Source organism: Hordeum vulgare, chromosome 3H, assembly GCF_904849725.1.
Source record: "Hordeum vulgare subsp. vulgare chromosome 3H, MorexV3_pseudomolecules_assembly, whole genome shotgun sequence".
NCBI classification, from domain to species: Eukaryota; Viridiplantae; Streptophyta; class Magnoliopsida; order Poales; family Poaceae; genus Hordeum; species Hordeum vulgare.
The window spans coordinates 306,171,039-306,197,737 of NC_058520.1; the positions used below are offsets into that span (position 1 = coordinate 306,171,039).

The 26,699-nt window shown below is 46.1% G+C and overlaps 2 protein-coding genes across 3 annotated transcripts; one reads left to right on the forward strand and one right to left on the reverse strand.

The window, feature by feature from the left end:
* The first annotated feature begins 9,519 nt into the window (after window positions 1–9,519).
* Window positions 9,520–26,275, forward strand: LOC123443703 (PITH domain-containing protein 1). Of its 2 annotated transcripts, none has more exons than XM_045120202.1 (10): window positions 9,520–9,755; window positions 9,946–10,026; window positions 11,589–11,638; window positions 21,940–22,017; window positions 22,120–22,177; window positions 22,256–22,305; window positions 25,370–25,478; window positions 25,561–25,622; window positions 25,823–25,869; window positions 25,970–26,275. In XM_045120202.1, exons 1-9 carry the CDS (start codon window positions 9,672–9,674, stop codon window positions 25,854–25,856), a joined length of 606 nt encoding a protein of 201 aa, XP_044976137.1. In that variant the 5' UTR covers window positions 9,520–9,671; the 3' UTR covers window positions 25,857–25,869; window positions 25,970–26,275. The 2 variants fall into 2 exon arrangements, with proteins under 2 accessions (XP_044976137.1, XP_044976136.1); XM_045120201.1 differs by having other exon boundaries at window positions 9,523–9,755; window positions 25,818–25,869.
* On the reverse strand, window positions 17,792–19,818 carry LOC123443702 (xyloglucan galactosyltransferase KATAMARI1 homolog). The gene is made up of 2 exons (XM_045120200.1): window positions 19,619–19,818; window positions 17,792–19,300 (listed from the first exon to the last, which is right to left on the reverse strand). The coding sequence occupies exons 1-2, from the start codon at window positions 19,816–19,818 to the stop codon at window positions 18,799–18,801; spliced, it is 702 nt and encodes a 233-aa protein (XP_044976135.1). The 3' UTR covers window positions 17,792–18,798.
* Window positions 26,276–26,699: the final 424 nt, after the last annotated feature.

Here is a 26,699-nt window from a genome sequence, read left to right on the forward strand (position 1 = left end):
AGGAAGGAGGAGTCCTCCCAAAGTAGCCCACCTCCCTTGTGGGAAGGTGGACTCTTCCTTGTAGGGTTCGGCCGACCCCTTCTCCTTGGAGTAGGGGCCAAGTCTGCCTCCTCTCCCCTCCTCCTATACATACTTGAGGTTTTGAGGGTTTTGAGAGACATAAATCAACCACGACTGCCTCTACTTCTCTCTAGATCTGTTTCTCCTCTAGTCTAGTTCGGCGGTGCTTAGGCGAAGCCGTGCTGGATTAGTTCACCACCGCCACCACCACGCCGCCGTGCTGGAGAACTCATCTATCTCTCCGCCCCTCTTGCTAGATCAAGAAGGTGGTGATCGTCATCGAGTTGTATGTGTGCTGAATGCGGAGGTGTCGTCCGTTCGGCACTAGATGGGGATGGATCGTGATGGGACCGCGGGACGGATCATGTTGAGATCGCGGGACGGGCTGCGATTTGAGTCACAAAGATGTTCCACTACATTAACCGCGTTATATATGCTTCCGCTTAGGGATCTACAAGGGTATGTAGATTCACTCTCTCCTCTCGTAGATGATCATCACCATGGATAGGTATTACGTGTGCGTAGGAATTTTTTTGTTTCCCATGCAATGTTCCCGACATTGGCATCATGAGCTAGGTTCATGCGTAGATGATATCTTGAGTAGAACATAAAAGAGTTTGTGGGCGTTGATGTTCAATTTGCTGCCCTCCTTAGTCTTTTCTTGATTCGGCGGTATTGTTGATTGAAGTGACCTGGACCAACATTACTCGTACACTTACGAGAGACCGGTTTCATCGAGTGACATGCAACTTGTTGCGTAAAGATGACTGGCGGGTGTTTGTTTCTTCAACTTTAGTTGAATCAGATTTGACCGTAGCGGTCCTTGTAGAAGGTTAAATAAAAATTTGCATATCATCGTTGTGGCTTTGCGTAAGTAAGATGCGATCATACTAGATACCCATAGCAGCCACGTAAAACATGCAACAACAAATTAGAGGACGTCTAACTTGTTTTTGCAGGGTATGCATGTGAAGAGATATGGCCAAAGACATGATATATTGGATGTATGAGATGATCATGTTGTAATAGTTAAATATCGACTTGCATGTCGATGCTACGGCAAACGGAAGGAGCCATAGGGTTGTCTTTAATTATTTTTGCTCTTGGTGATGCTTTACTTTATCGCTAGTAGTAGCTTTAGTAGTAACAACATAGTTAGCGCGACAACCTCGATGGCAGCACAATGATGGAGATCATGATGATGGAGATCATGGTGTGGCGCCGATGACGATGGAGATCATGTCGGTGCTTTGATGATGGAGATCAATAAGCACAAGTTCATGGCCACATCATGTCACTTATGATTTGCATGTGATGTTAATCCTTTTATGCACCTTGTTTTGCTTAGGACGACCGTGTGACCCCTCACTAAATTTTCAAGATAAAATTGTGTTCTCCCCGACTGTGCACCGTTGCGACAGTTCGTCGTTTCGAGACACCACGTGCTGATAGGGTGTGATAGACTCAACTTTCACATACAATTGGTGCAAAACAGTTGCGCACGCAGAAAACTTGGGTTAAACTTGACGAGCCTAGCATGTACAGACATGGCCTCGAGACATAAGAGACCAAAAGGTCGTGCATGAATCATATAGTTGATATGATCAACATGGAGATGTTCACCATTGAAGCTAAACTCAACTCACGTGATGATTGGACTTGATTTAGTGAATTTGGATCATGCGTCACTCGAATGACTAGAGGGATGTCAATTTGAGTGGGAGTTCTTAAGTAATATGATTAATTGAACTCATTATCATGAAAATAGTCAAAAGGTCTTTGCAAATTATGTTGTATATTGCGATGTAGCTCTACTGTTTTTGATATGTTCCTAGAGAAAATTTAGAAGAAAGATGATAGTAGAAATTATGCGGACTCGGTCCGTAAACTGAGGATTGTCCTCATTGTTGCGCAGAAGGCTTATGTCCTTAATGCACCGCTCGGTGTGCTGAACTCCGAGCATCGTCTGTGGATGTTGCGAACATCTGACATACATGTTTTTTATGACTACGTGGTAGTTCATTGTGTAATGCTTAACGACTTAGAATCGAGGCACCAAAGATGTTTCGAACGTCACAGAACATATGAGATGTTCCAAGAGCTGAAATTGGGATTTCAGGCTCGTGCCCACGTCAAGAGGTATGAGGCCCCCGACAAGTTTCTTGGCCGGCAAACTAAGGGAGAAAAGCTCAATTGTTGAGCATATGCTCAGATTGTCTGAGTACTATAATCGCTTGAATCGAGTGGGAGTTGATCTTTCAGATAAGATAGTGATTGACATAGTTCTCCAAAGTCACTGCCACCAAGTTACAGAGCTTTGTGATGAACTATAACACATCAGGGATAGATATGATGATCCTTGAGCTATTTGCGATGTTTGACACCACGAAAGTAAAAATCAAGTAGGAGCATCAATTATTGATGGTTAGTAAAATCACTAGTTTCAAGAAGGGCAAGGGCAAGAAGGGATACTTCATGAAACAACAAACCAGTTGCTGCTCTAGTGAAGAAACCCAAGGTTGAATCCAAACCCGAGACTAAGTGCTTCTATAATGAGGGGAACGGTCACTGAAGCGGAACTACCCTAGATACTTAGATGAGAAGGCTGGCAAAGTCGACAAAAGTATATTGGATATACATGATGTTGATGTGTACTTTACTAGTACTCCTAGTAGCACCAGAGTATTAGATACCGGTTCGGTTGCTAAGTGTTGGTAACTCGGAATAAAAGCTACGGAATAAACAGAGACTAGCTAAAGGCGAGGTGACGATGTGTGTTGGAAGTGTTTCCAAGGTTGATGTGATCACCATCGCACACTCCCTCTACTTTTGAGATTAGTGTTGAACCTAAATGTTGTTTGGTGTTTTGCTTTGCGCATGAACTTGATTGGATTATGTTTATTGTAGTACGGTTAATTATTTAAAGAGAATAATGGTTATTTTGTTTACTTGAATAATACCTTCAATGGTCTTCCACCTAAAATGAATGCTTTATTGAATCTCAATCATAGTGATACACATGTTCATAATATTTGATGCTAAAAGATACAAAGTAGTAATGATAGTTCCACTTACTTGTGGCACTGCCGCTTGAGTCAAATTGGTGTAGAACGCATGAAGAAGCTCCATACTGATGGATCTATGGACTCACTCGTTTTTGAAACGTTTGAGACATGTGAACCATGCCTATTGGTATAAACGCATGAAGAAACTCCATGCAGATGGATTGTTTAGACTCACCTGATTTTGAATAACTTGAGACATGCAAATCATGCCACGTGGGCAAGATGACTAAAGACCTCGTTTTCAGTGAAATGGAACGAGTAAGTGACATGCAGTCCAATGAGTGCTCGCGCACGAAGTGGATATCGTTATGTTCTTACTTCCAAGATGATTTGAGTAGATACTGGTATATTTACTTGATGAAACACAAGTCTGAATTATTGAAAGGTTCAAGTAATTTCAGAGTGAAGTTGAAGATCATCGTGACAAGAGGATAAAATGTCTACGATATGATCGTAGAGATGAATATCTGAGTTGCGAGTTTCGTATACATTTAAGACAATGTGAAAATTGTTTCACAATGAATGCCACCTGGAACACCATGGTGTGATGGTGTGTCCGAACATCATAGTCGCGCCCTATTAGATATGGTGCATACTATGATGTCTCTTATCGAATTACCACTATAGTTTTTGGGTTAGGCATTGGAGACAACCGCATTCACTTTAAATAGGGCACCACGTAATTTTGTTTAGATGACACCGTATGAACTATGGTTTGGAGAAACCTAAGATGTCGTTTCTTAAAAGTTTGGGGCTGCGACGCTTATGTGAAAAAGTTTCAGCCTGATAAGCTCGAACCCAAAGCGGATAAATGCATCTTTATAGGACACCCAAAATAGTTGGGTATACCTCCTATCTCAGATCCAGAAGCAAAGTGTTTGTTTCTAGAAATGGGCCCTTTCTCGAGAAAAGGTTCCTCTCGAAAGAATTGAGTGGGAGGATGGTGGAACTTGATGAGATTATTGAACCGTCACTTCAACCAATGTGTAACAGGATGCAGGAAGTTGTTTCTGTGGCGCCTACACTAATTGAAGTGGAAAGCTGATGATGGTGATCATGAAGCTTCAGATCAAGTTACTACCAAACCTCGTAGGTCGACAAGGAAACGTACTGCTCCACAGTGGTATGGTAATCCTATCTTGGAGGTCATGTTGCTAGACAACAATGAACCTACGAGCTATGGAGAAGCGATGGTGGTCCTAGATTCTGACAAATGGCTGGAGGCCATGAAATCCGAGGCAGGATCCATGTATGAAGACAAAGTGTAGACTTTGGAAGAACTACTTGATGGTCCTAAGGCTGTTAGGTACATATGTGTCTTTAAAAGGAAGATAGACGATGATGGTAAATGTCACCATTAAGAGAGCTCGACTTGTCGCAAAGATGTTTCCGACAAGTTCAAGGAGTTGACTATGATGAGACTTTCTCACTCCTAGCGATGCTAAAAGTCTGTTTTAATTATGTTAGCAATTGCTGCATTATTTGTGAAATCTTGCAGCTAGGATGTCAAAACATAGTTTCCTCGACAGTTTCCTTGAGAAAAGGTTGTATGTGATACAACCAGAATGTTTTGTCGATCCTAAATGATGCTAACAATTATGCAAGCTCGAGCAATCCTTCTAAGGACTGGAGTAAGCATCTTGGAGTAGGAATATGTGCTTTGATGAGATCATCAAAGCTTTTGGATTTATACAAAGTTTATGATAAACTTGTATTTCCAAAGAAGTGAGTGGGAGCACTATAGAATTTCTGATAAGTATATGTGGTTGATATATTGTTGATCGGAAATAATGCAGAATTTCTGGAAAGCATAAAGGGTTGTTTGAAAGGAGTTTTTCAAAGGAAACCCTGGATTGAGCTACTTGAACATTAAGCATTAAGATCTATAGAGAGAGATCAAAATGCTTAATAGAAATTTCAAATGAATACATACCGTGACAAGATTTTGAAGGAGTTCAAAATATATCAGTCAAAGAAATAGTTCTTGGCTGTGTTATAAGGTGTGAGTATTGAGTAAGCCTCAAGACCCGACCACGATATAAGAAAGATAAAGGACGAAGGTCGTCCCCTATGCATTAGACGTAGGCTCTATTGTATGCTATGCTGTGTACCGCACCTGATGTGTGCCTTGCCATGAATCTGTCAAGGGGTACTAAGGTGATCCAGGAATGGATTACTGGACAATGGTCAAAAGTTATCAATAGTAACTAGTGGACTAAGGAATTTTTCTCAATTATGGAGGTGATAAAAGAGTTTGTCGTAAAGGGTTACGTCGATGCAAGCTTTGACACTAATCCGGATGACTCTCAGTAGTAAACCGGATTCGTGTAGTGGAGCAGTCATTTGGAATAGTTCCAAATTACACGTGGTAGCAGCATCTGTAGGATGAAATAGAGATTTGTAAAGCACACACAGATCTGAAAGGTTCAGATCTGTTGACTAAAAACCTCTCTCACGAGCAAGACATGATCGAGCCCTATAACCGCATGGGTGTTAGATTCATTACAATCACATAGTGATGTGAACTAGATTATTGACTCTAGTGCAAGTGGGATACTGTTGGCAATATGCCCTAGAGGCAATAATAAATTGGTTATTATTATATTTCCTTGTTCATGATAATCGTTTATTATCCATGCTAGAATTGTATTGATTGGAAACTCAAATACATGTGTGGATACACAGACACCACGTTGTCCCTAGTGAGCCTCTAGTTGACTAGCGCGTTGATCAAATATGGTCAAGGTTTCCTGGCCATAGACAAGTGTTGTTGCTTGATAACGAGATCACATCATTGGGAGAATGATGTGATGGACAAGACCCAAACTATGAATGTAGCATATGATCGTGTCACTTTATTGCTACGTTTTCTGCATGTCAATGTATCTGCTCCTATGACCATGAGATCATGCAAATCCCGGACATCGGAGGAATACCTTGTGTGTATCAAACGCCGCAACGTTACTGGGTGACTATAAAGGTGCTCTACAGGTATCACTGAAGGTGTCTGTTGGGTTGGCGTGGATCAAGACTGGGATTTGTCACTCTGTGTCACGAAGAGGTATCTCGGGGCCCACTCGGTAATACAACATCACAACAATCCTTGCAAGAAATGTGTCTAAGGAGTTAGTCACGGGATCTTGTATTACAGAATGAGTAAAAAGACTTGCCGATAACGAGATTGAACTAGGTATAGAGATACCGATGATCGAATCTCGGGCAAGTAACATACCGAAGGACAAAGGAAACAACATATGGGATTAACTGAATCCTTGACATAGAGGTTCAACCGATAGAGATCTTCGTATAATATGTAGGAGCCAATATGGGCATCCAGGTCCCTCTATTGGTTATTGACCGGTGAGTGTCTCAGGTCATGTCTGTATAGTTCTCGAACCCGCAGGGTCTGCACACTTAAGGTTTTGTGACGTTTAGGTATAGTTGAGTTATAAGTGTTGGTAACCGAAGGTTGTTTGGAATTCCGGATGAGATTCTGTACGTCACGAGGATCTCCGGAATAGTCCGGAGGTAAATATTGATATATAGGAAGTCCTGTTTCTATCACCAGAAAGGTTTTGGGCTCGTTGGTAGTGTACCAGGAGTGCCGGGAGGGTGCCGGGGGACCACCGGGAGGGGTGTGACGACCCAAGAGCCTTATGGGCTGTGAGAGGAGGTGGGCCAGCCCCTGGTGGGCTGGCCGAAGCCTCTCTCAAAAGCCCATGTGGCTAGGAGAGGATATAAAAGGCAAAGGGCCTTTAAAAAGAAAGGAAGGAGGAGTCCTCGCAAAGTAGTCCACCTCCCTTGTGGGAAGTTGGACTCTTCTTTGTAGGGTTCCGCCGACCCCTTCTCCTTGGAGTAGGGGCCAAGGCTGCCTCCTCTCCCCTCCTCCTATATATACTAGAGGTTTTGAGGGTTTTGAGACACAGAAATCAGCCACAACTGCCTCTACTTCTCTCTAGATCTGTTTCTCCTCTAGTCTAGTTCGGTTGTGCTTAGGCGAAGCCCTGTTGGATTATTTCACCACCACCACCACCACGTCGCCATGCTGGAGAACTCATCTACCTCTCCACCCCTCTTGTTGGATCAAGAAGGCGGCGATCGTCATCGAGCTGTATGTGTGGTGAACGCGGAGGTGCCGTCCGTTCGGCACTAGATCGAGATGGATCGTGATGGGATCACGGGATGGATCGTGATGGGATCGCGGGACGGGTTGCAATCTGAATCGTGAAGATGTTTCACTACATCATCCGCGTTATATACGGTTCCGCTTAGCGATCTACAAGGGTATGTAGATTCACTCTCCCCTCTCGTAGATGATATCACCATGGATAGGTATTGCGTGTGCGTAGGAATTTTTTTGTTTCCCATGAAACGTTCCCCGACACATGTAGGTAGATCGAGGCGGCGGGCTCTTGGATACATCAAGGATAGCATGTGTGGGAGGGTCCATGGATGACAGTAACAATTGCTGGCTAAAACGAGCAAGGAAACCTTATTGAAGTCAGTAGCCCAAGCAATCCCAACCTTTGTTATGTCCTGTTTTGATTTGACGAAAGGATTCTGCATGGAGCTGAATACTATGATGGGGAAGTTTTGGTGGAGTCAACATGACAAATAGAACAAATTGCACTGGATTAGTTGGGAGACCCTAACCCTTCCAAAATCCATGGGCGGGCTCGGTTTCAAGGGCATGCATAGTTTTAATATTGACATGCTCTCTTGGCAAGGTTGGTAGCTGATGCAAAACCAAGAAAGTTTATGTGCACGGATACTTAAGGCCAGTTATCTCCCACATTGCAATATACTCGAAGCCACTCCGCATGAGGGGATCTCTTATTCCCGGAGAAGCATAATTCATGGGCTGGAGTTAGTAAGACAGGGATACATATGGAGAATTGGAGACAGGTCTCAAGTCAAGATCTGGACGGATCCCTGGATCCCCCGGGCTTGGTCAAGGAGGTTATTACACCACGAGGACATAACATTCTTACCTATGTTAGCGAACTTGTATGCCCAATAACCGACTCATGGTATGAAGAGCTTATCCGCGACACCTTCTAGCCCGATGATGTATGGCATATCCTCCAAATTCCACTAAGAGAAGGCGTAGAGGACTTCAGAGCTTGGCATTTTGAAAGCAGGGGCATCCACTCAGTCAATAATGCGTACAAGCTACATGTGCAACTTGAAAAACAGGCCCGAAATGTCTCCAGTGAGAACAACACACGTGATGCGGATAATCTTAATGAACGTGCACAACAGTCGTGGAAGCGTATTTGGAAATTACCATGCCCATGGAAAATCCAGATGTTTGCGGGGAGAATCAAGCATGTGTCATTGGATTTCCAAACAAACTTGGGAAGGAGAGGCATATAACTCGCCAGTACGAAATGCTTGTTGTGCGATCGTGCGGACGGGGATGGCGCGCATCTGTTTATCAAGTGCAAAGCCGCTAAGAGGTGTGGAGAGGTTTGCATCTCGAGAAATAAAGGTCTGAGATGGAACGGTTTAATTCAATACATACTATGATGGACTTCCTGTGGGGTCTTGCTGAGGACAAGCGCGTTCAAATACTAACTATGTTGTGGCACTTGTGGAACAAACACAATAAGGTTAGGGAGGAGGGGGGCTTCCGACCCAAAACGGGGAACTGATGCGGCATGTCCTTGGTGACACCAGAGAATACCTTCACTGTTCAGGGGGGAAGCAAAAATGACTGAGAAGAACCGGTGGCAACCACCCAAGGAAGGTATGCTCAAGATCAATCTTGATGGAGCATACACCGAGGGTGGATTCTTTGCCACATGGCGCGTAGTTGTGCGTGATGAACAGGGCATCCTGATACTAGCCCGAGCTAACAAGACAGATCATGCGACTGACCCCTTTGGCGCAGAAGTAGTAGCGCTGTCGGAAGCAATATCCATGGCAGCAAAAGTGGGTGCTATCCGGGTGCATTTTGAGATGGACTCGACGCTGCTCCAGCAGGCCATGGATTTTATGAAGGTGGACTCCTCGCAGTATGCAGCAATCATCAAAGATAGTAAATTCGATTTAAAGATGTGGTTTCCGAAGCAACATGTTGCTGCTTACCCTCGTAGTGCAAAATTTGTAGCCCATGAGCTTGCTAAGCTCGGTTGGTTATGCTTGCCAAATATAAGCATTAGTTGGAAAACTTTATACCATCTCAAGTGACAGTTTGTGTATGAAGTGATGCACCCAGTTGTTGTTAATTAATAAAGCTTTGCTTTTCTAAAAAAATGTTCTGGCCGGTGCTGACATGTGTTAATTAGAAATGTGTGGATGATCCTGCATTTTGTGGAGCTATGTTGGATGCTAAAAATGTTTGGACGGTTCGATTGTTTGCGTCCGGAAAAAACAAAAAGGGTAAAAAGAAAAGAAAGAAATCCTCAAAGCCCTAGTGTATCTTCGTAGACGCAGGCAGTCAGCAGCCGACCAGAAGGTAACAGACGAAGAGCAAATCCAAGAAGAACACCACTAGTACTGCATTCGAGCGAGCGAGGAAGAGGAAGAGCGTGAGAGAGAGGGATGGCGTGCCTGCACGATCACGAGTGTGGGGATCACAACTGCGCCGCCGATTGGTCGCTCTACAATCACATCGACATCCCCAAGGTTTCTTCTCAATCTCTCTCCGTCTCTCTCTGTAATCAGAATCTTCGCTGTAGTCTGCTGTATTACGAGTGCAAAATCTTCTATCACCACTGCAGAAATTCGAGAAACCGTCAATTTTATTAGGGCCCTTCTTTTTGTTGCGTTTCTTTACGAAGAAAGATTGTTTCCCCGTTTTCCCCAAAACCTGCAGGTGGTGGCTCTGAATGAATCTGTGGCCGGGAGCGTCAAATCGGTCTTCAAGTCGTGGGACCAGCGCCTCGAGACTTCCGGGGTATGTACCGAGATCCTTGAATTAGAGACGGCAACGGGGGGTGTGATCTACTCGCGTAGTTCAGTAACAACTAGCCACCATTACCCATCTTCTTATGAGTGTAGGTGCTTATTTTCTGCCAAATATGCCAGGAGCTAGGCGTTTCTACATAAAGCTGTCGCTGATATAGAAAATGTTTCAGTATCTATTGCTGTGTCCGTATGTGGATGATGCTCGTCTCCTTTGGTATTACATTAGAACGAATAGAAAATTAGCAGCTTTCCATGCATTACTAACCAGTAGGTACTCCCTCCGCCCCGAATTACTTGTCACGTTTTAATGTTAGAGAGAAACATCCGTATCTAGACAAATCTAAGACAAGTAATTTGGGACGGAGATAATACTTTTTATCATGCCACTTGATGGAAATCAGATAACGTCATTGTTGTCATGATTACTCTGGACTGCAATTTATATTTGACAAGTGCAGCAAGTACTACTCCCTCCGTTCCTAAATATAAGTTCTTTTAGAGATTTTCAATATAGACTACACACGAAGCAGAATGGGTGAATCTACCGAAAAGTGCAAATGGAGCCCGGGCACCAGGGTGGACTTAAAGAAAACATATTTCCACATCACAAAAAAAGTCAAATTTTTTTATACATACGCAAATACATATATAACACGTTGAAGAAAAAGTTCATAACAATATACTTTCATACGTGGCTTATGCATAAGAAACAAAAACACAAATGAAAATGGGCCCTTTTTTGTTGTTCTTGGGCCGGAATTTTGTTATTTTTGTGCAGCTTGCAAAAATAATTTTTCTGAACGAAAATTTACAGATCCACTGCAAATATGTATTAGTTTTCACATATTTATTTTCGGATTTTTTTGGAACATAGAAATATCATTTTTGAATCTTTTGAAATGAAGTCCTCCAATGCCCCCGTCTACCAAAACTTCGCACTCGTGAATCTACACTCTAATATATGTCTATATACATCCGTATGTAGTCCATATTGAAATCTCTACAAAGACATATACTACCTCCGTCCGGAAATACTTGTCCTAGAGATGAATGTATCTAGACTTATTTTAATTGTAGATACATCCATTATATGCATTTTTAGGGCAAGTATTTCCGGACGGAGGGAGTATTTAGGAACGGAGGGAGTAGTAAAGATGTCTATGAAGCATAATCCTAGCGCATAGTAGGATATGGGAAATTGTCAGGATGTCTGACATGTTAAATGGGAGAAACAGCGGGCCAGCAGATTTGGTATGCAGTATGCCGACATTTCGAGCTCTATGTTTTGTTACCCTTTATCCTCCATGTTAGTATGTTACGCAAAATTGACATTCTTCTGCATGCGAATTTGGACATTACTTATGTTTGTTGTATCAGCTTATCAGTCTTGACCCTAAATCCTGTAAGGTATAGTGAATCAAGATGAAAATATTGATGCTGTAGCTTACAGCGTTTATTTAGTGACAAGTGATATTTTCACTCATAACCCGTTACTTCAGTTTCTTTTCATACCTGTTACCTGCACTCTTATGAACATTCTTGCTGCACCAGGGTTTTCTGGAGAGTAATGAGGGTGACCCTGAGTTACTTGTTTTCATCCCGTAAGTAGTTCACATCACTTAATGATAGCTGGATATATATCGGTGTCTTGGCTTCTTTCTTTTCCGCCCCCTTCTGCTGTATAAACTTGTTACCTCCGCTGAGGAATTAACAGAAACGGTGGTAGCCCGGTTCGAAAAAAGGATATATGTGTGTACCTGTCCCACTCGGTTTCTTAAATTTATTACATAATTGCTTCACTTGCCCTAGAGCCACACAAGTTGAATGTTTTATGTCTTCAAATGCAGAATTGACAGCTGTAGTGTCTAGTGTTAGGAAAGCAACTTATCTTTATTGAAGGCCCAAGGGGCATATATATATTACACATGACTTGAGGTGCAAGGAAAGTAAACATAGACTAATAAGGACTCCTAGACTAATACTAACAGACTAATAAGGACTCCTAGACTAATACTAATACTTCCTAACACCCCCCTCAAATGCAAAGCGTATGCAATAGCATTGCATTTGAAGAAGTGTAATACTAAAAAAAATGATAATCCAAATCCGCATCTTGAGAGTGTCGTCGTAGCATGAAGAGTCTTCAAAACTTGTCGAGTCGCTGAAGGAGATAACGAAGAGATGGCACATCAGAGGTAGACACCGCATCACTTGAAGATACAAGATAAGTATCAAGAGAAGATGGGTTGTCAAAAGAAGATGTCACATCAAGAGAATAAAGCATTGCGCGGAAAATCGTAGTCCACGACAACCGACGGCAAAAGAAGCTCGGCGGATAAGGCACGATGGACGTAGATCGACAATGCAAAAGAAGTCCAGAAAATACTATAAAAAACAACAAGGGCAAATAGGCCACAAAAGTTGCATAGAAAGGATCAGGACCAAAGAAATGGCCGACGGACTAAGGTATGGTGGACTCGCATGGCATGAGAAAACACAAAATATAAACGGATTTGGTGGACGCAGCGAAAAAAAAACTGAAAAGCATATACAGAACTAGATGTGATAGCAAGCATCAGCATGTGAGCAGCGGTAGTAGCTTATAGAAAAGCGCCAGCAAGCATGTAGGCAAGCAACACAAGATAGCAGGAGGTAAGCTGCACATGGGACAACACGCAGCCATGCAAGCAATGCGTAACAAACCCATGTAGAGCTGTATCAACACAGCAGCGAGCACGCGGACCACCAGAAGCTACCAAGCAAGTAGCTTGCATGGGCAGCGGCTGGATCCCACGAGCGGACTTACAGGCAGCGGCCCGAGGTGAGCTTCGATGTGGCAAGATGTCCGTGCAGACCGATCTGAGAGGCTGCGGTTGCTGGACAAGCTGTCATGGCTCGATCTGGAGGCTGACAGTAGGGACTGGCTTGCAGGAGACTTGGCTGACGGGTGAACGCAGCAGACCGACGGGCAGATCGGGCGGGCACAGCCATGGACAATGGATCTTGGAGATTTGGAGAGGGAGGTGACGGGGCGCCAGCATCCAATAGCAGAGCATGAGATCGATCCGCAGACGGGATCGAGATCTGATCTGGCGGCGGCGGCTGGAGGCATGGCGGCTGGAGACGCGGGGGAGGACGGGCGCGGCGGCGGCTGGAGACGCGGTGGCAGGGGCCGCCTGCGGGAGATCTGGAGGGAGATGGCGTCACGGAAGGCCGGCTTCAGCGGCCGCGTCGGGTCGCTCCATACGCCACACGCGAACGCCACGCTCGGCCCGCCGCCGTCAGGATTCGAGGATCCGTCCAGGAGACCTGCCACGGAGAGGTTCACGGCTGCGAGTCGCTTGATGAGGCGCAATAGAGAAAGCGGCGCAATCGAAGATTGGATCGGGAGGGCGAGTTGCGGCGCCCGAAAAAAATAACCTAAGCTCTAATACCATGTTAGGAAAGCAACTTATCTTTATTGAAGGCCCAAGGGGCATATATATATTACACATGACTTGAGGTGTAAGGAAAGTAAACATAGACTAATAAGGACTCCTAGACTAATACTAATAGAGTAATAAGGACTCCTAGGCTAATACTAATACTTCCTAACATCTAGGACACATAATTCGTGGTGTTACAGTTATAGAAGGCATTAGGTGGATTCTTTTATTTTGGTCATGTAGTTGTGCTTAATTGTTCTAGGTAGTGCTTGTGGACGTGTACTGATTAACTGTCACAAGTTGAACTATTTTATGCATTCCAACGCAGAATCGACATCTTTAGTGTTTACAGAAATTTGTGGTATGGAGAGTCAAGAAATTGGTTTGTGACTAGCCATGGACAGGGGTGCGTGGAAGCTTGCTATCCATGTGCCAAAACCATGAGTTGGTGGCGAGATCTGATGGGTTTCACCTCTAGCCTACCCCAACTTGTTTGGGACTAAAGGCTTTGTTGTTGTTGTTGTTAAGTCAAGAAATTCTCATTGAAACATCAAGAAATTGTGTTGTTACAGTTATGGAAGGCATTATATGGATTCTTTTAGTTCATTCATTTCGTAATTTTAAAATTTTAATCATTTGGTCGTGCTTAATTGTTCTAGTGTAGTGCTTGTGGACGTGTATTGATTTATACATGTTATTGTCTCCCTGGACATATATATTAAAAAAATACTTCGTTTGCTGGTTTGGTGCCAAACAATCATTCATTGCAACTGATTTATGTGGAACACATTTGTGCACTTTTAGTTGTTTAGGCAAGTCCTTTTATGCACACCTTTCCATAAATTATTTCAATTATCCCGAAGGAGTCATAAGCAACATGGAGAAATAGAAAGAGGCCAAGAAGAAAGCAATGATTCATTACAACTGATTTCTGTGGAACACATTTGTGCACTTTTAGTTGTTTAGGCAAGTCTTTTTTTGCACACCCTTCCGTAAATTATTTCAGTTGTCCTGAAGGAGTCACAAGCAACATGGAGAAATAGAAAGAGGCCAAGAAGAAAGCAATCATTCATTACAACTGATTTCTGTGGAACACATTTGTGCACTTTTAGTCATTTAGGCAAGTCCTTAGCTGTGAGTGAAGCAAAGGGTCGGGCCTATGATGAGCTTTGTGAGCGACTAGACACAAGAAGGAGAAAGGGACATTTACAACATGGCAGAAGTCCGCGAGAGGAAGACAAGGGATCTCAACCAAGTGAAATGCATCAAGGACGAGGCAAATCGACTCCTAGTGGAAGATGAGGTCAAGAATAAAGGAGTTGTTTAAATTCATACTAATCACTGATGAATTAAGTTTATGCTAGTGATTAAGCATCGGTTGAGAAGAGAGATGATGTCACAAAAGACTAATTTGGTTTATGCGCGGGGGAACAGCAATAGAGGTGATTTTCTTGCTATGTCAGCTTATAGAAAGATATAGGGAGCATAATAAGGATGTAAGCATGGTTTTCATCGACTTGGAGAAGGCATATGACAAGATACCTAGAAGGGTCATGTGGTGGGTGCTAGAGAAACATAAAGTTCCAACAAAGTACATTACTCTCATCAAGGATGTGTACGGTAATGTTGTGACAAATTTTCGAGCAAGTGATTGTGAGAATGACACCTTCCTAATTGCTAACATCAAGGATCAGCCTTGAGCCTTAGTGATGGACGGGGTCAGAAAGGATATACAAGGTGTTATCCCTTGAGTTCTGTTTGGATGTTGACATTTAAGGCCTCTAAATTGCATTGATTCCAATATTAAATCTGCATGACATTGAAATTGACATTCAACCCGAATTTTGGTATTTGGATGGTGAAAATGTTGGTTTGCACATTGTTGTACATGTCGCCGACCCTTTCATCTTCTTCCCTTTCTCTCCGGCATGCTCTCTCTTCCATGCACATTTAACCTCCGTGTCCTGTCGGAATACACATCCCCATGCACCACAAGCATGAACATGAGCAACGGTGCGGCGAGCGCGGTGTGGTGAGGATGGGCAGCGCGACCACGATCCACACTCCACGCGCACATGCTCCCGTGGAGAATGGGTTGGAGGGGGCTGCCGCTGTGGTCCTTTGGCCAGTCTCGGCTCGCGGAGGGCTCGCAAACAGGCAGGGGCAGCCATGGGGGGAAGCGACATCCATCGCCATGGGAGGCAACAGATAGTGGCCGTTGCGGGGATTGGAAGTATCAATGATAGGCGGTTGGGCGTACGCGTGATGCGTCGGAGATATGATGAGGCGAACTACCGTGAGGAGTGAGCTAGCTGACCTACGCCAGTGAGAAGAGAGGAGGGTAGAGAGGCCAATTTGCGTGTCCTCCCTCTTCGTGTTGCTGCCCCTCTCCTCCGTGTGGCGTTTTTCTTTTTCCAAGACCGCTCCTCAAAGGGATAAGTGGGGACTAGGGGCGAGCGGTGCCGAACTCGCCACAAAGTCAAGGGGCGAGGCTCTGAATTCGGGCAATAGGATTGATAGTACTACCCATATCAATAAGGTGCATCTTCTTTTCTGGAAGCTCATCTCATAAGAACTGCTTGGTTAACCATGCTTGGCTTGAAGCAGTTTGGGGATGTGTAAACGACCTGGAAGTTTCTGAGGGTGTGCACGAGTGAGGACAAAGTGCGCCGGAAAGAGTTGCATTGCTTTGTGGGCCAGTCTAGAGCCTAGACGATAGCTAGGAGTAACTATTGCCAGTGCGGGGGTGGCTGGTGCATTACAAGTGAGGCGGGTGGGGACAACGGGCTGTTCAATATTGCGCTTCATTTCCGAGTCTGTTCCAAAAAACGAAATCCGGGCTGCCCAAATGCCACTGTTCAATTCTGGGCCTCATTGCCAACATCCAAAAAGTGCCTTGGTGTATGCTCTTTATTGATGATGTGGTCTTAATTGTCGAAACTAGTGATAGAGGCCAAGTTGTCCCTGTCTTTCGATGAGATGTGGCTATCGTTTATGGTGGAGTAGACTTTGACGATCCGACTATGAACGTGTGAAGACGTCATGCCTTAGCAGTCGCTAAACCAACTCTGAGAGGTTATTGACCATGCCGGGGCACGATCAACCTGACCACGAGGGTCTGTTTCTTGCACACAAACGAAGAACAAGCAAGAAACTGAAATTGGAATCTGGATATTGAGAATATACTAGTAAAAGTGCCCGTGCGTTGCACTGGGTTGTCAACAGTACAATCAAATTTTGGGACCTTTTAATGTAACTAAATGATTTTGCTAGCTAACAAAATAACTTCAAGATTATGAAAAAAGATAATGATTTTCCACAATAAAGAATCAAACCATTACATGAGCAACCAATTGGATTTCTCCATTTACACTTTATTTAAAATTGATAGAATAAAAACATGATATGAAAAAGATCCAATTTGCTGTCTAGGATGGTATGTGTTGGCACAACTTCGTTCTAGCAGGAGAAACTTGAGTGCGCCATGGTGTATGTACGCTAAATTCCCGTCTGGATGGACCAGAATAATTTGGCTCCAATGTTTCCATGAACCTGTGTAGCATTCATGTCCGCGTACGCGAGCAGATGCGAGCGCGCTCTACCGCGCACCCGGCTGCTCCATTGACGATGCCGCACCGTAGCTCCTCCATCCGTCAGAATCCCTGCGAGAAACTTCAAAGCTTCAACTACTAATTAGAAATAATTGTGCCAGAGTTGCAGATCCCTCGCCATCCCAAGCCGCCGCCGTCGCTCGCTTGTAGCTCGCCCCCATCGACTGGATCCAGCCCTCCATCGCCACAACCTGCCCCTCCTCCTCGTGCAGGATCAATTTGGATCCCAAAACTCTGAAAGACTGAAGCAACAAAGGATGAAATGATATCTGAATAAAACTCTAAAGTACAGTTTGCAACTGGACCAACCTCTGTACTAATTCACGAAGAAATTCATAACTTTCTTCGACAATGAACTTGTTAATTACTACTGTAGAATATAACATTGTAGATATATTTTTCTAGGCAAGAACAAGACGCAAGGATGCTACGTACAAGGGAGGGAGCATGGAGCAGAACGAGAGAAAGGCGGGGGAGGCTTACAGCCTTGGTGGCATCGGTGACGGAGTCCGGGAGGTTGCCGTGGCGTTGGGAGCTGGTGGAGCCGGGGCCGATTCATCGGGACATGGAGCCGGCGCCGGCGTCGATGCGGCGCGACATGGAGCCGCCGGCGTCGAGGTGTTGGTAGATGGCCATGGTGAGCGCCTGACGGTGCAGGAGCTCCTCCTCGGCCGGCGTGAGCTTGGCCGCGCCGCCGCGCGGCGGGCGGGCGCTCCCCATCCGCTTGCTGCGCGACACCGCGGCTGCGCCCCGGTGCTCCTTGCGCGGCATGCACGCGAACGCATTGCCCATCGGAGATGATAGCTTGTGGCGGAAAAAAGGAGGGCGTCTCGAGAACAAATCGGCAGAGACGAGCAAGAAAACAAAAGGTCGATTTCTGCTCCAAGAAGGGTGGGAGTTTGGCTCGCACAGGAAGAGGAAGAATTCAACAGGAACAAGAAACTCGTACTGGAAGAAACTAAACTTAAAAAAGAATGGCGGACGAGAAGAAAGATTTTTCTCCAAGTGGGAGGAAGAGCAGGAACGAACGGCGCCCTGCCATGCTCTCTCTGGCGAGAAGCACGGTTGGTTGGTTGGGTTGGCAAAAGCGATGCGAGGAGGAAGAGGAAGCACGGAGCAGATCTGAAAGAAGAAGAAAGGAAGAGGCGGAATTTATGAGTGGTCTTCGCGGCCCCACGTCCGGCCGCCTCGCCTCCGTCAGCACCGCGGGAACCCTCGACGCGTGCTGCACCAGCCGAGCCGGCGCCGGCACCGGGGCGCGCCTCCTCACCTCGGCCGTGACCACCGAAACCTTATCTTAACAGAAGGATCTCGGGTGGAATACTCCAAAACACGAGGTTCTTTTTGTAAGAACGAAACGTTTTTCTGGTTAGTCACTTAAAGAGAGACGGCGGGTTAATTACTTGAAAAGACAGGGACTTTTTTACAAAATATCCACGACGTGCGGCAGAAGCAGTAGCTGCTTTATTATTAGGGGAGATTAGGGGAGATAGTGAGAGATATGTAATACTTTGCCATGTATAAGAGCTCCCAATCTTTAACTTTGCTTTTAGGATATTATCATATGGATAATATTTAACTTTGCCATGTATTACTTCCACGGAACCCTGAGAAAGCAAGACGATTGGATCGATGACGACACTCCTGCCGCAACGCCGAGGGGTCGATCGGAATAAGCAGCGGCACGACGACGCCGTTGCGGCTAGCGGCGGCCGCTAGACCTAGCTAGGCAAGTAAATCTTTGGTTACGTGCATGTATAGATATTGATCAAACTCATGCGGACCTATCTTCTCCTCCCCATCTTCTAGCAAGTCATACTTCCAGCTATCACCCTCGTCGACGCCGTCCACGTGCTCCCGTCCCTCGTCCGCGGCACGCCGGCGCTTCGCCACCCGGTGGATGACGCGCTCCAGGGCCACGTCGACCGCATCTTTGAACGTAACCCCCATGGCCGTCTGGTGCCGGTACATCACGGCGGGTATGAGCCGGATGACCTGCTCCCGCATCTGTGCCACCTTCTCCGACGGTATATTGAGCAAGACCTCCTCGATGCTGGTGTTCCGGCTCAAGTCGTCGGCGGGGATGAACACGGAGTAGCTTCGGTAGTACCTGGGCAGGTGCCAAGTGTACTGTAGGTAGGCGGACACCGGGTGGAAGAAGACCGGGATGCAGTCGGCGAGGATGGCGTCGAAGGTGGACTTGCACGTGTACCCGTCCTCGCGCGGCTGCATGCGGAACTCGGCGTTCCCGAGTAGCCGCATGGCGTGGCCCGACGCGTAGTGCCCCGGCTTGGTCACCGCCGACTTGCCGAGCAGGGAGCAGCGGCTCGACGACCGGCCGCACTGCTCGATGATCTGGGTACGCACGGCTCCGGTATCGCCGCCGCGGGGCCCGCCGGCGAAGCACCAGAGCAGGCCGCGGCGCGCGTGGCGCATGAGGTCCTGCCAGCCGGCGACGTCGGCGTTGGACGAGGGGTGGAAGTGCGACGGGAACGGCACGGCGAAGTCGTGGCCGTGCCACGGACTGGCCTCGGTGGTGCGGAACGTGGCGTTGCGGACGGCCGGGTAGGTCATGAGCGCGTTGCCCCAGCCGCCGGCGTTGGGGCGGCGGAGGAAGGCCCACGTGCCCCGGCCGGAGACCAGGAAGTGGTCGCGCCCGCCCATGGCGCGCCACTGCGCCAGCCAGTCTACCAGGTCCAGCGACAGGGCGTCCCGCGCCGCCAGGTCTGCGTCGTCCAGGTGCATCGCCGCGTCGAGCCCGGCGTAGAACGCGACGTACACCGCGGCGGCCGCGGCGGGGTCGGCCTTGAGGCACTCGTGCCGCCGCATCCGGGCGTGGAAGATGATGCCTAGCATGTACTAGTCGGTGTCGTAGGCTCCCCGGTTCGGTAGCGATCCGCATGGATGAAGTCGAATCGTTTTCTTCACTTAAAACGAACTATAGATTGATTATCAGTAAACGCAGGGGGTTTTCTGTAAAAGTGCATGACGGACGACAGAAGCATTAGCTCCTTTATTATTAGGGAGAGAAGAGGAAAGCTTTATTGATGAAAGTGGGGTTTCTGTGATGTCTTGGTCTGGTCGTAGAACACAAACGAAGGACGCGAAGTTGCAGCTATGGCGAACTTGGAATTTAAACAAAACCCAAGTCTAGACGGCACCCTAAGGGCTGTATGTATGGGGGAATAGAGGGGAATTTCGTGCCCCCTTGGAGGGGTCCGAAACCAAACCTAACTCAGTTTCCCCACACATACGGAGTCTAAAAACAACCTATAATGTGGTATTTTGAAATTATATGGGCCTGGCCCAAAAATAAGGTGACACAATACCTATAGGTGACACAACACCTATAATAGCCTATGGACGAAATTCATAAAGTGGCATCTTGTATATTTCAACCAAGCCTTCATGCTCTCCTTTTGTTGGTTCAAAGTGCGAAAATCACCATTGGAAACTCCATTGTTCTTTCCCGTGTGCGTACCTTCTTCTCCATGCTTGATCCCGCTCCAATGGCCATCCTTGTTGTCCATGCTAGGTCCTTCATTCATAAGCAGAACAAAAGTATCTAATTTAGGCAGCATCATATGTTCATGAACATTAGAAGGATTTTCAAGAAAACGAAAGTACCTGGTAATTCAATTAGCGTGCGCGAGCTATAGTAATTGATCCAGTATGTATAGCAATAGGGGTTGTGGGTGTAACAATGGTATTGATGTCCTCATCAACTAGGTTCGGTGTCAATAAGACATTAGAGTTGTGGAGACAAAACTTTAGAGTCCAAGGGGTTTAGACTTAGTAGGGCCAAGATCGATTATATGAGTTGGGATTTTAGCGCTGTTCGGTGCAAGGAGGGAGAAGGGAGAAGTTAGTTTCGAGGGACATATAGTGCCTAAGAGGGACACCTTTCTATACTTGGGAGTTGGGATCAATGCTCCAAAGCAATGGTGGTATCGATGAGGATGTTAGCCACCGAATCAAGGCGGAGCGGAGGAAGTGATGGGAAGCATCTGGCATCCTCTGTGACAAGAAGGTCCCACATAAGCTAAAATTAAGTTCTATAGGACAGCAATCAGACCGGCAATGCTATATGGAGCAGAGTGTTGGCCTACCAAGAGGCAATACATGTAAGAGATGAGTGTTACTTAGATGCGCTTGCTAAGGTGGATGAGTGGCCATACAATGAATGACCAAATTAGGAATGAAGGCATACGAGATAAGGTAGGGGTGGCACCCATTGAAGAGAAGCTTGTCCAACACTGGCCAAGGTGGTTTGGACATATCCAACAGAGACCTTCAGAAGCATAGTGAATAGTGGTATCCTTAAGAGTAGCCAAAATACTAGGAGGGGTAGGGGACGACCAAAGTTCACGTGGGAGGAAGGCACTAAAAAGAGACTTAAGGATTGGATTATACCTAGGGATTTGGCTCTTGACAGGACTGCATGGAAATCAGCAAGCCATGTACCAAAATCTCGATTTATTTTCTTTACTTGTACTTCCTCTCTTCTCTTTTGGGTTCTTACATTTGTCTGTTAGGTTTCATCACTAGCCTACCCCAATTTGCTTGGGACAAAAGGCTTTGTTGTCGTATCCCTAAGGAGCCGGAATGCTTCATCAAGGGTCTTATATGTAGACAAAGCAAGTTATCCGTGTTTTATTCTGTACTTCTGCCTCTGTCTTTATTTGCATTGAGTTCACGGTCCGTATATATTACATTTCGTTTGTGTTACTTTATACTGGACTATACTGCGATATATCATTTTTTATACTTGTGTTAATAGCTAAGACATGCTTTTTTTTCTCGTCTTTTGCTTCCGGTTCCTATGCAGCAATCATTAACATGTTTCTTTGTTCCTTTTTCTTGTAGATTTACCTCAGATGTGAAGATCAAGAGCATCGCTGTTGTTGGTGGTGCTGATGGTACAAGCCCTTCAAGAATGAGAGCGTAAGTTCTAGAATTCTGGCTTCTCTCTTTCATGACTTACCCAGTTCTTTCTTCTTGAACCATAATGGCATGAAATTTATGAAGAATGTCGACTTGTCACAGATTTATAAATAGAGAAGGTATTGACTTTTCTGATGCTCAAAACATGCAGCCTGTGCAGGTATGTTTTTAGTTTGTTTATTTTCTTATCCATCCACAAAAAGAAACTCCAGCTGTAATTTGAGATTGTTTGTGCCAGGAATGGGAACTGGCAGAGAATTTGCAGGGTGTTCTTGAGTATCAAACCAGGTAATTTTAGTAGTTACTTGTTCTGCGTGTGCTACTTACTTAATACATGTTCATTTATATTGCAATATTTAAGTTAGAAGAGAAGTCAATATTTCAACCCTGAATTGTCACCAAAGTCTAAGAAACAACCCTGAACTTCAAAACCGTCTACTTTACAACCCCAAACTCTCAAAGCTAGACAAATATCAACCCCTCCTCTCCTCAAACCAGTTTTTTGGGCTGTTTTGGCCGGTTTTGGAGAGTTGACCGCCTAGTCAGCAACCAACTCAGCCGCTACGTCACCCATGCATTTAAACATACTCTTTCTCTGTTCAGTCTCTTAGCCTGAGCAACATCTCTCACCAGCCCAGCCACCGCCGCTTGGGATGCCAGCACCCCGACCTCAACCCTCCGCCTCCAGCTCCGACGCTGACGACCGGTGGTGGCGGCGCCGCCCCTTCTCCCTCCACCCGACCAAATGCTTGTCATAGCTGTCCATTCTCTCCCAGCCTGAACCAGCAGTTTGACTCGATGATGCCAGGTGGAGGAGCCATACCCCTGTGCCACCGGCTACTGGAGGGTGGCGGTGCGGCACCACGGTGGCCATCTACACGCAACAGCCCATCACCCTTCACCCGTGTTGTGCTCAGCAGGCTTGCGAGCATCGGACTGGGCGTCGCGGACGAGCACGGCGAGCACTAGGCGAATTGCAACGGTGCACACGCTTGGCATGGTGAGCCCACGACCGGTAGAGGAGGAAGCTAGAGTACATGTCTGGAGCATGGCGAGGCGCACGTCGCCGTTGGGGCTGAAGGCATTGCCGCCTCAGGGGAGGGCCAGTGACAGAGCTACTTTAGGGCAAAACTGGGCCTTGGCCCGCTCAGGGCAGCAAAAAACAATGAAGGCCGGGAGTAAAAGTGGGCCTTAAAGAAGTATTGTGTACAATTCCTTAATCTGGCCCGTCCTGTCCCGCCCAACCCTTTTGATGTAGCTCCACCACCGGGGAGGGCACATGGGGCTCTCGGGGAGGAAACATGGTTGCTCCGGTTGCCGTTGATGGAAGGGAAGAGGTGGGTGCAGGGCTCCATGGATTCAACTGCTGGCGCATTGGTGGCCAACAGGAGAGGGGAGCCCATGGCATGAGCCCGTGCTCGTTGGAGGACAACAAGAGAGGGGGAGCTTTGGTCCGTGCTCGGGGGTGGCGACATCAGGCAGCAGGGGCGGGGTGGGGGAGTAGGGCCCAGCTCCCGTGAGGGTAGAGTGGCAGCATTGCCGTTCGCCGGCCACCAGCGTCAGAGTGTGGCGGCGGATCAGGGTCGCGTACGCGGCAGCGACAACTGGGTGAGCCCGATGCGGCTCGGGATGGGAAGAGAGACAAGGCTGGGCACGCGGCTCGTTGATGTGGCAGCTGAGTAGGCGGGTGGATTGGTCAAAACCGGCTTTGTCTGTGAAAACCGGTTCAAGGTTGAATCTTGCATGGTTTTGATAGTTCAGGGTTGCAACTTAGAAGGTTTCAAAGTTCATGCTTGATTCTTAGACAAATGGATAGTTCAGGGTTGAAATATGGACGACACCTCTCTTTAAATTATATTGTAATAGTAGCAAAATGCTCCATAAGTTGTCGTTTTCTTGGTACTACAACTTATGGAGAGATATAGGTAGCAAAAGAAGGACGTGCATATGGTGTTCATTCACTTCGAGAAGGCCTATGATAAGATACCGCGAAATGTTATGTGGTGGGCCTTGGAGGAACACAAAGTTCCAGCAAAGTACATTACCCTCATCAAGGACATGTATGATATTGTTGTGAGAAGTGTTCGAACAAGTGATGGCCACACTCATGACTTCCTGTTTAAGATAGGACTGCATCAGGGGCCAACTTTGAGCCCTTATCTTTTTGCCTTGGTGATGGATGAGGTCACAAGGGATAGACAAGGAGATATCCCATGGTGTATGCTCTTTGCGGACGATGGTGTAAGCTAAAAGGCAAGTTCTATAGGACGGCGGTTCGACCCGCAATGTTGTATGGCGCCGAGTGTTGGCCGACTAAAAGGCGACATGTGCAACGGTTAAGTGTGGCGGAGATGCGCATGTTGAGATGGATGTGTGGCCACACAAGGAAGGACCGAATCCGAAATGATGATATACGAAATAGAGTTGGGGTAGCGTTGATTGAAGCGAAGCTTGTCCAACATCGTTTGAGATGGTTTGGGCATATTCAGCGCAGGCCTCCAGAAGCCCCAGTGCATAGTGTTGGGCATAAGCCACGGCGACTGCGTCGGGTGCGTGCGTGTATGCGAGCGGGACGCGTCGGGCTCGTGGCGGGTGTGCGTGTGTGAGTGCACGGGGGTGTCCGTGCGGTACGCTAGAATAGGTCTAGGCTATTGGCGAGGAGCGCAGGCGCGTTGAGTCGGTCCGTCGCGGGCTCGTCGCGACCCAGGCGCGTGCGTGCACGTCGTGGGCGCGGACCAGGCGCTCGACGTGGGCCAGGCCCTGGAGCGTCCCTTGTATAAGTAGCCCCGCGCGGGCGTTGTAACCGCTGTGGTGTCGTGTTCGTGCTCGGAAAATTTGCCATTTGTGTCGTGTTCGTGTTCGTGTTCGTGTTGAAATATATTGCCCACCTCTCTCCATCAGTTTGAACATTTGGATGATTTGGCTGGTGCATGAATTCAATTTGGTATCACCAACGCAGTATTAAAAAAAAAGATTCTGCGGCCTACATAAATCCCACGTCTAAGGACTAAATAAGCCAAGACGTAAGGTGCGGTGTTGAAATATATTGCCCGTCTCTCTCCATCAGTTTGAACTTTTTTGGATGAGTTGGCTGGTGCATGAATTCAATGTACTGCCTGGCTAAACTTCATTAGATACATATGCTCGGTGCTGTATGAGTCAACAATAGTCATTTTGTGAATAGGGTATTAGATTTAAGTATTAGGTCACTTCTGTTTTCTTCTGTTTACTGAGTTGCTTCTAATTACCAAGTTTCAAATCCTATTATGGTTTGTACTCGGAGTATCTTGTATTGTTAGCGCTCTTTAACTTTTTCCTTGCTTTGCCTTTTGTTTCTTGCTATTATTGTCAGGTATTCAAGGTTCCAAGGTGTGGCCAACTTAACTCTGCATTTTCCTGATAACTTTGGTGGTGATACGACTAAGATATATTACATTGGGTTGCGTGGTGAAGCTACTCAGGTACAATCGTCAAGATGTTTGTTTAGTCTGGAAATATAGCATGTAATGCTGATGTGTGACTGATCCACGCCATCTGCTGCAGAACAAAAGGGATGTTGTGGCCACAATTGTGTATGAAGTAATGCCCAATCCGTCTGATCATAAGTAAGCTTTGTTAAATTTTGATCTTTTTCTTTGTGTTGCGATACATTTATTCTGAAATTATTATAGAGCTGGACATTGATTTACCCAGTGCCAGTACACCATGCAAACGACTCTTCACATCATTGTTGTTTGTTGATGATGCTTCTATACTCCTAAGCAACCGGGGATTTAGTAATATCTCGCTCTTCTCTGCAGAACAGAATCCGAGACTGGAGGTGGTTTCTCACATGTTGAGTAGGCATGTCAGGTAAGAATGGTAACATCTAGCGTTGCGAAGTCATGCACACAGTAATACTCTGCACTTTCTGTTTGGATCCTACCGATTTTTACTTGTTTTCCCATTGCAGTGACATGCTTCCTCGGCAGATCCATGTCTGGCCGCTGTTCTCAGGTTGGAGAGAAATTTGAGCTCTGATGAGTTTTGTACGAATAAAACCGGTCCAGCTTGAACATTCGTAGTTTTGAGTGTAAACCAGCGTATGTGTCGGTTCTCAATGGCTTGATGATGTAACTTAACTATGTCGTGTCGGTGGCTCGATGAGGTTATTTAACTATGCCGCCTTGTCGTTGCCAACGCTGTCATCAGTCGCTAACAAGTACTCTCTTTGTAAAGAAATACTCTCTTCATTTCAAAATAAGTGTTTAAGTATAAAGTTGTGACACTTATTTTTGGGACGAAGGAAGTATAAGATTGTTTAGATCACTATAAAATAATGATCAAAACTGTCTTATATTTTTTCACTAGTGATTTAAACGTTCTATTTATGTGGGGACCCTGACTTACGAGCCAAGATCGTCGAATGAACGTGCTCAGTGATTCCAGAGATCAATGTTCATCTAACACATTTATATTAAATATTAAAAGTCTTATATCCAATATACCGTTTAGTAAATAAATGATCATTGTGCTTAGGTTTCACACACTTATATTAAATATTAAAAGTCTTATATCCAATATACCGATCATCATGCTCAGGTTTCACATAGATAGGGCCTATAAGGCCAGTCACATCGATACATCTACCAGCGAAAATCTTGAGGATAAACAGGAGTCCATACTACTTCGGTCCTTTCATG

Excerpts from the sequence above, each read along its gene's own strand:
- LOC123443703 (XM_045120201.1), top strand. The coding sequence starts at position 9,672 with ATGGCGTGCCTGCACGATCACGAGTGTGGGGATCACAACTGCGCCGCC. Across the intron at positions 11,639-21,939 it reads GAGTTACTTGTTTTCATCCC|ATTTACCTCAGATGTGAAGA; the intron begins GTAAGTAGTTCA and ends TTTTTCTTGTAG. Across the intron at positions 22,178-22,255 it reads AAAACATGCAGCCTGTGCAG|GAATGGGAACTGGCAGAGAA; the intron begins GTATGTTTTTAG and ends TGTTTGTGCCAG.
- LOC123443702 (XM_045120200.1), bottom strand. The coding sequence starts at position 19,818 with ATGCACCTGGACGACGCAGACCTGGCGGCGCGGGACGCCCTGTCGCTG. Across the intron at positions 19,301-19,618 it reads CCGGCCGTCCGCAACGCCAC|GCCGCGCGAGGACGGGTACA; the intron begins GTTCCGCACCAC and ends GTTCCGCATGCA.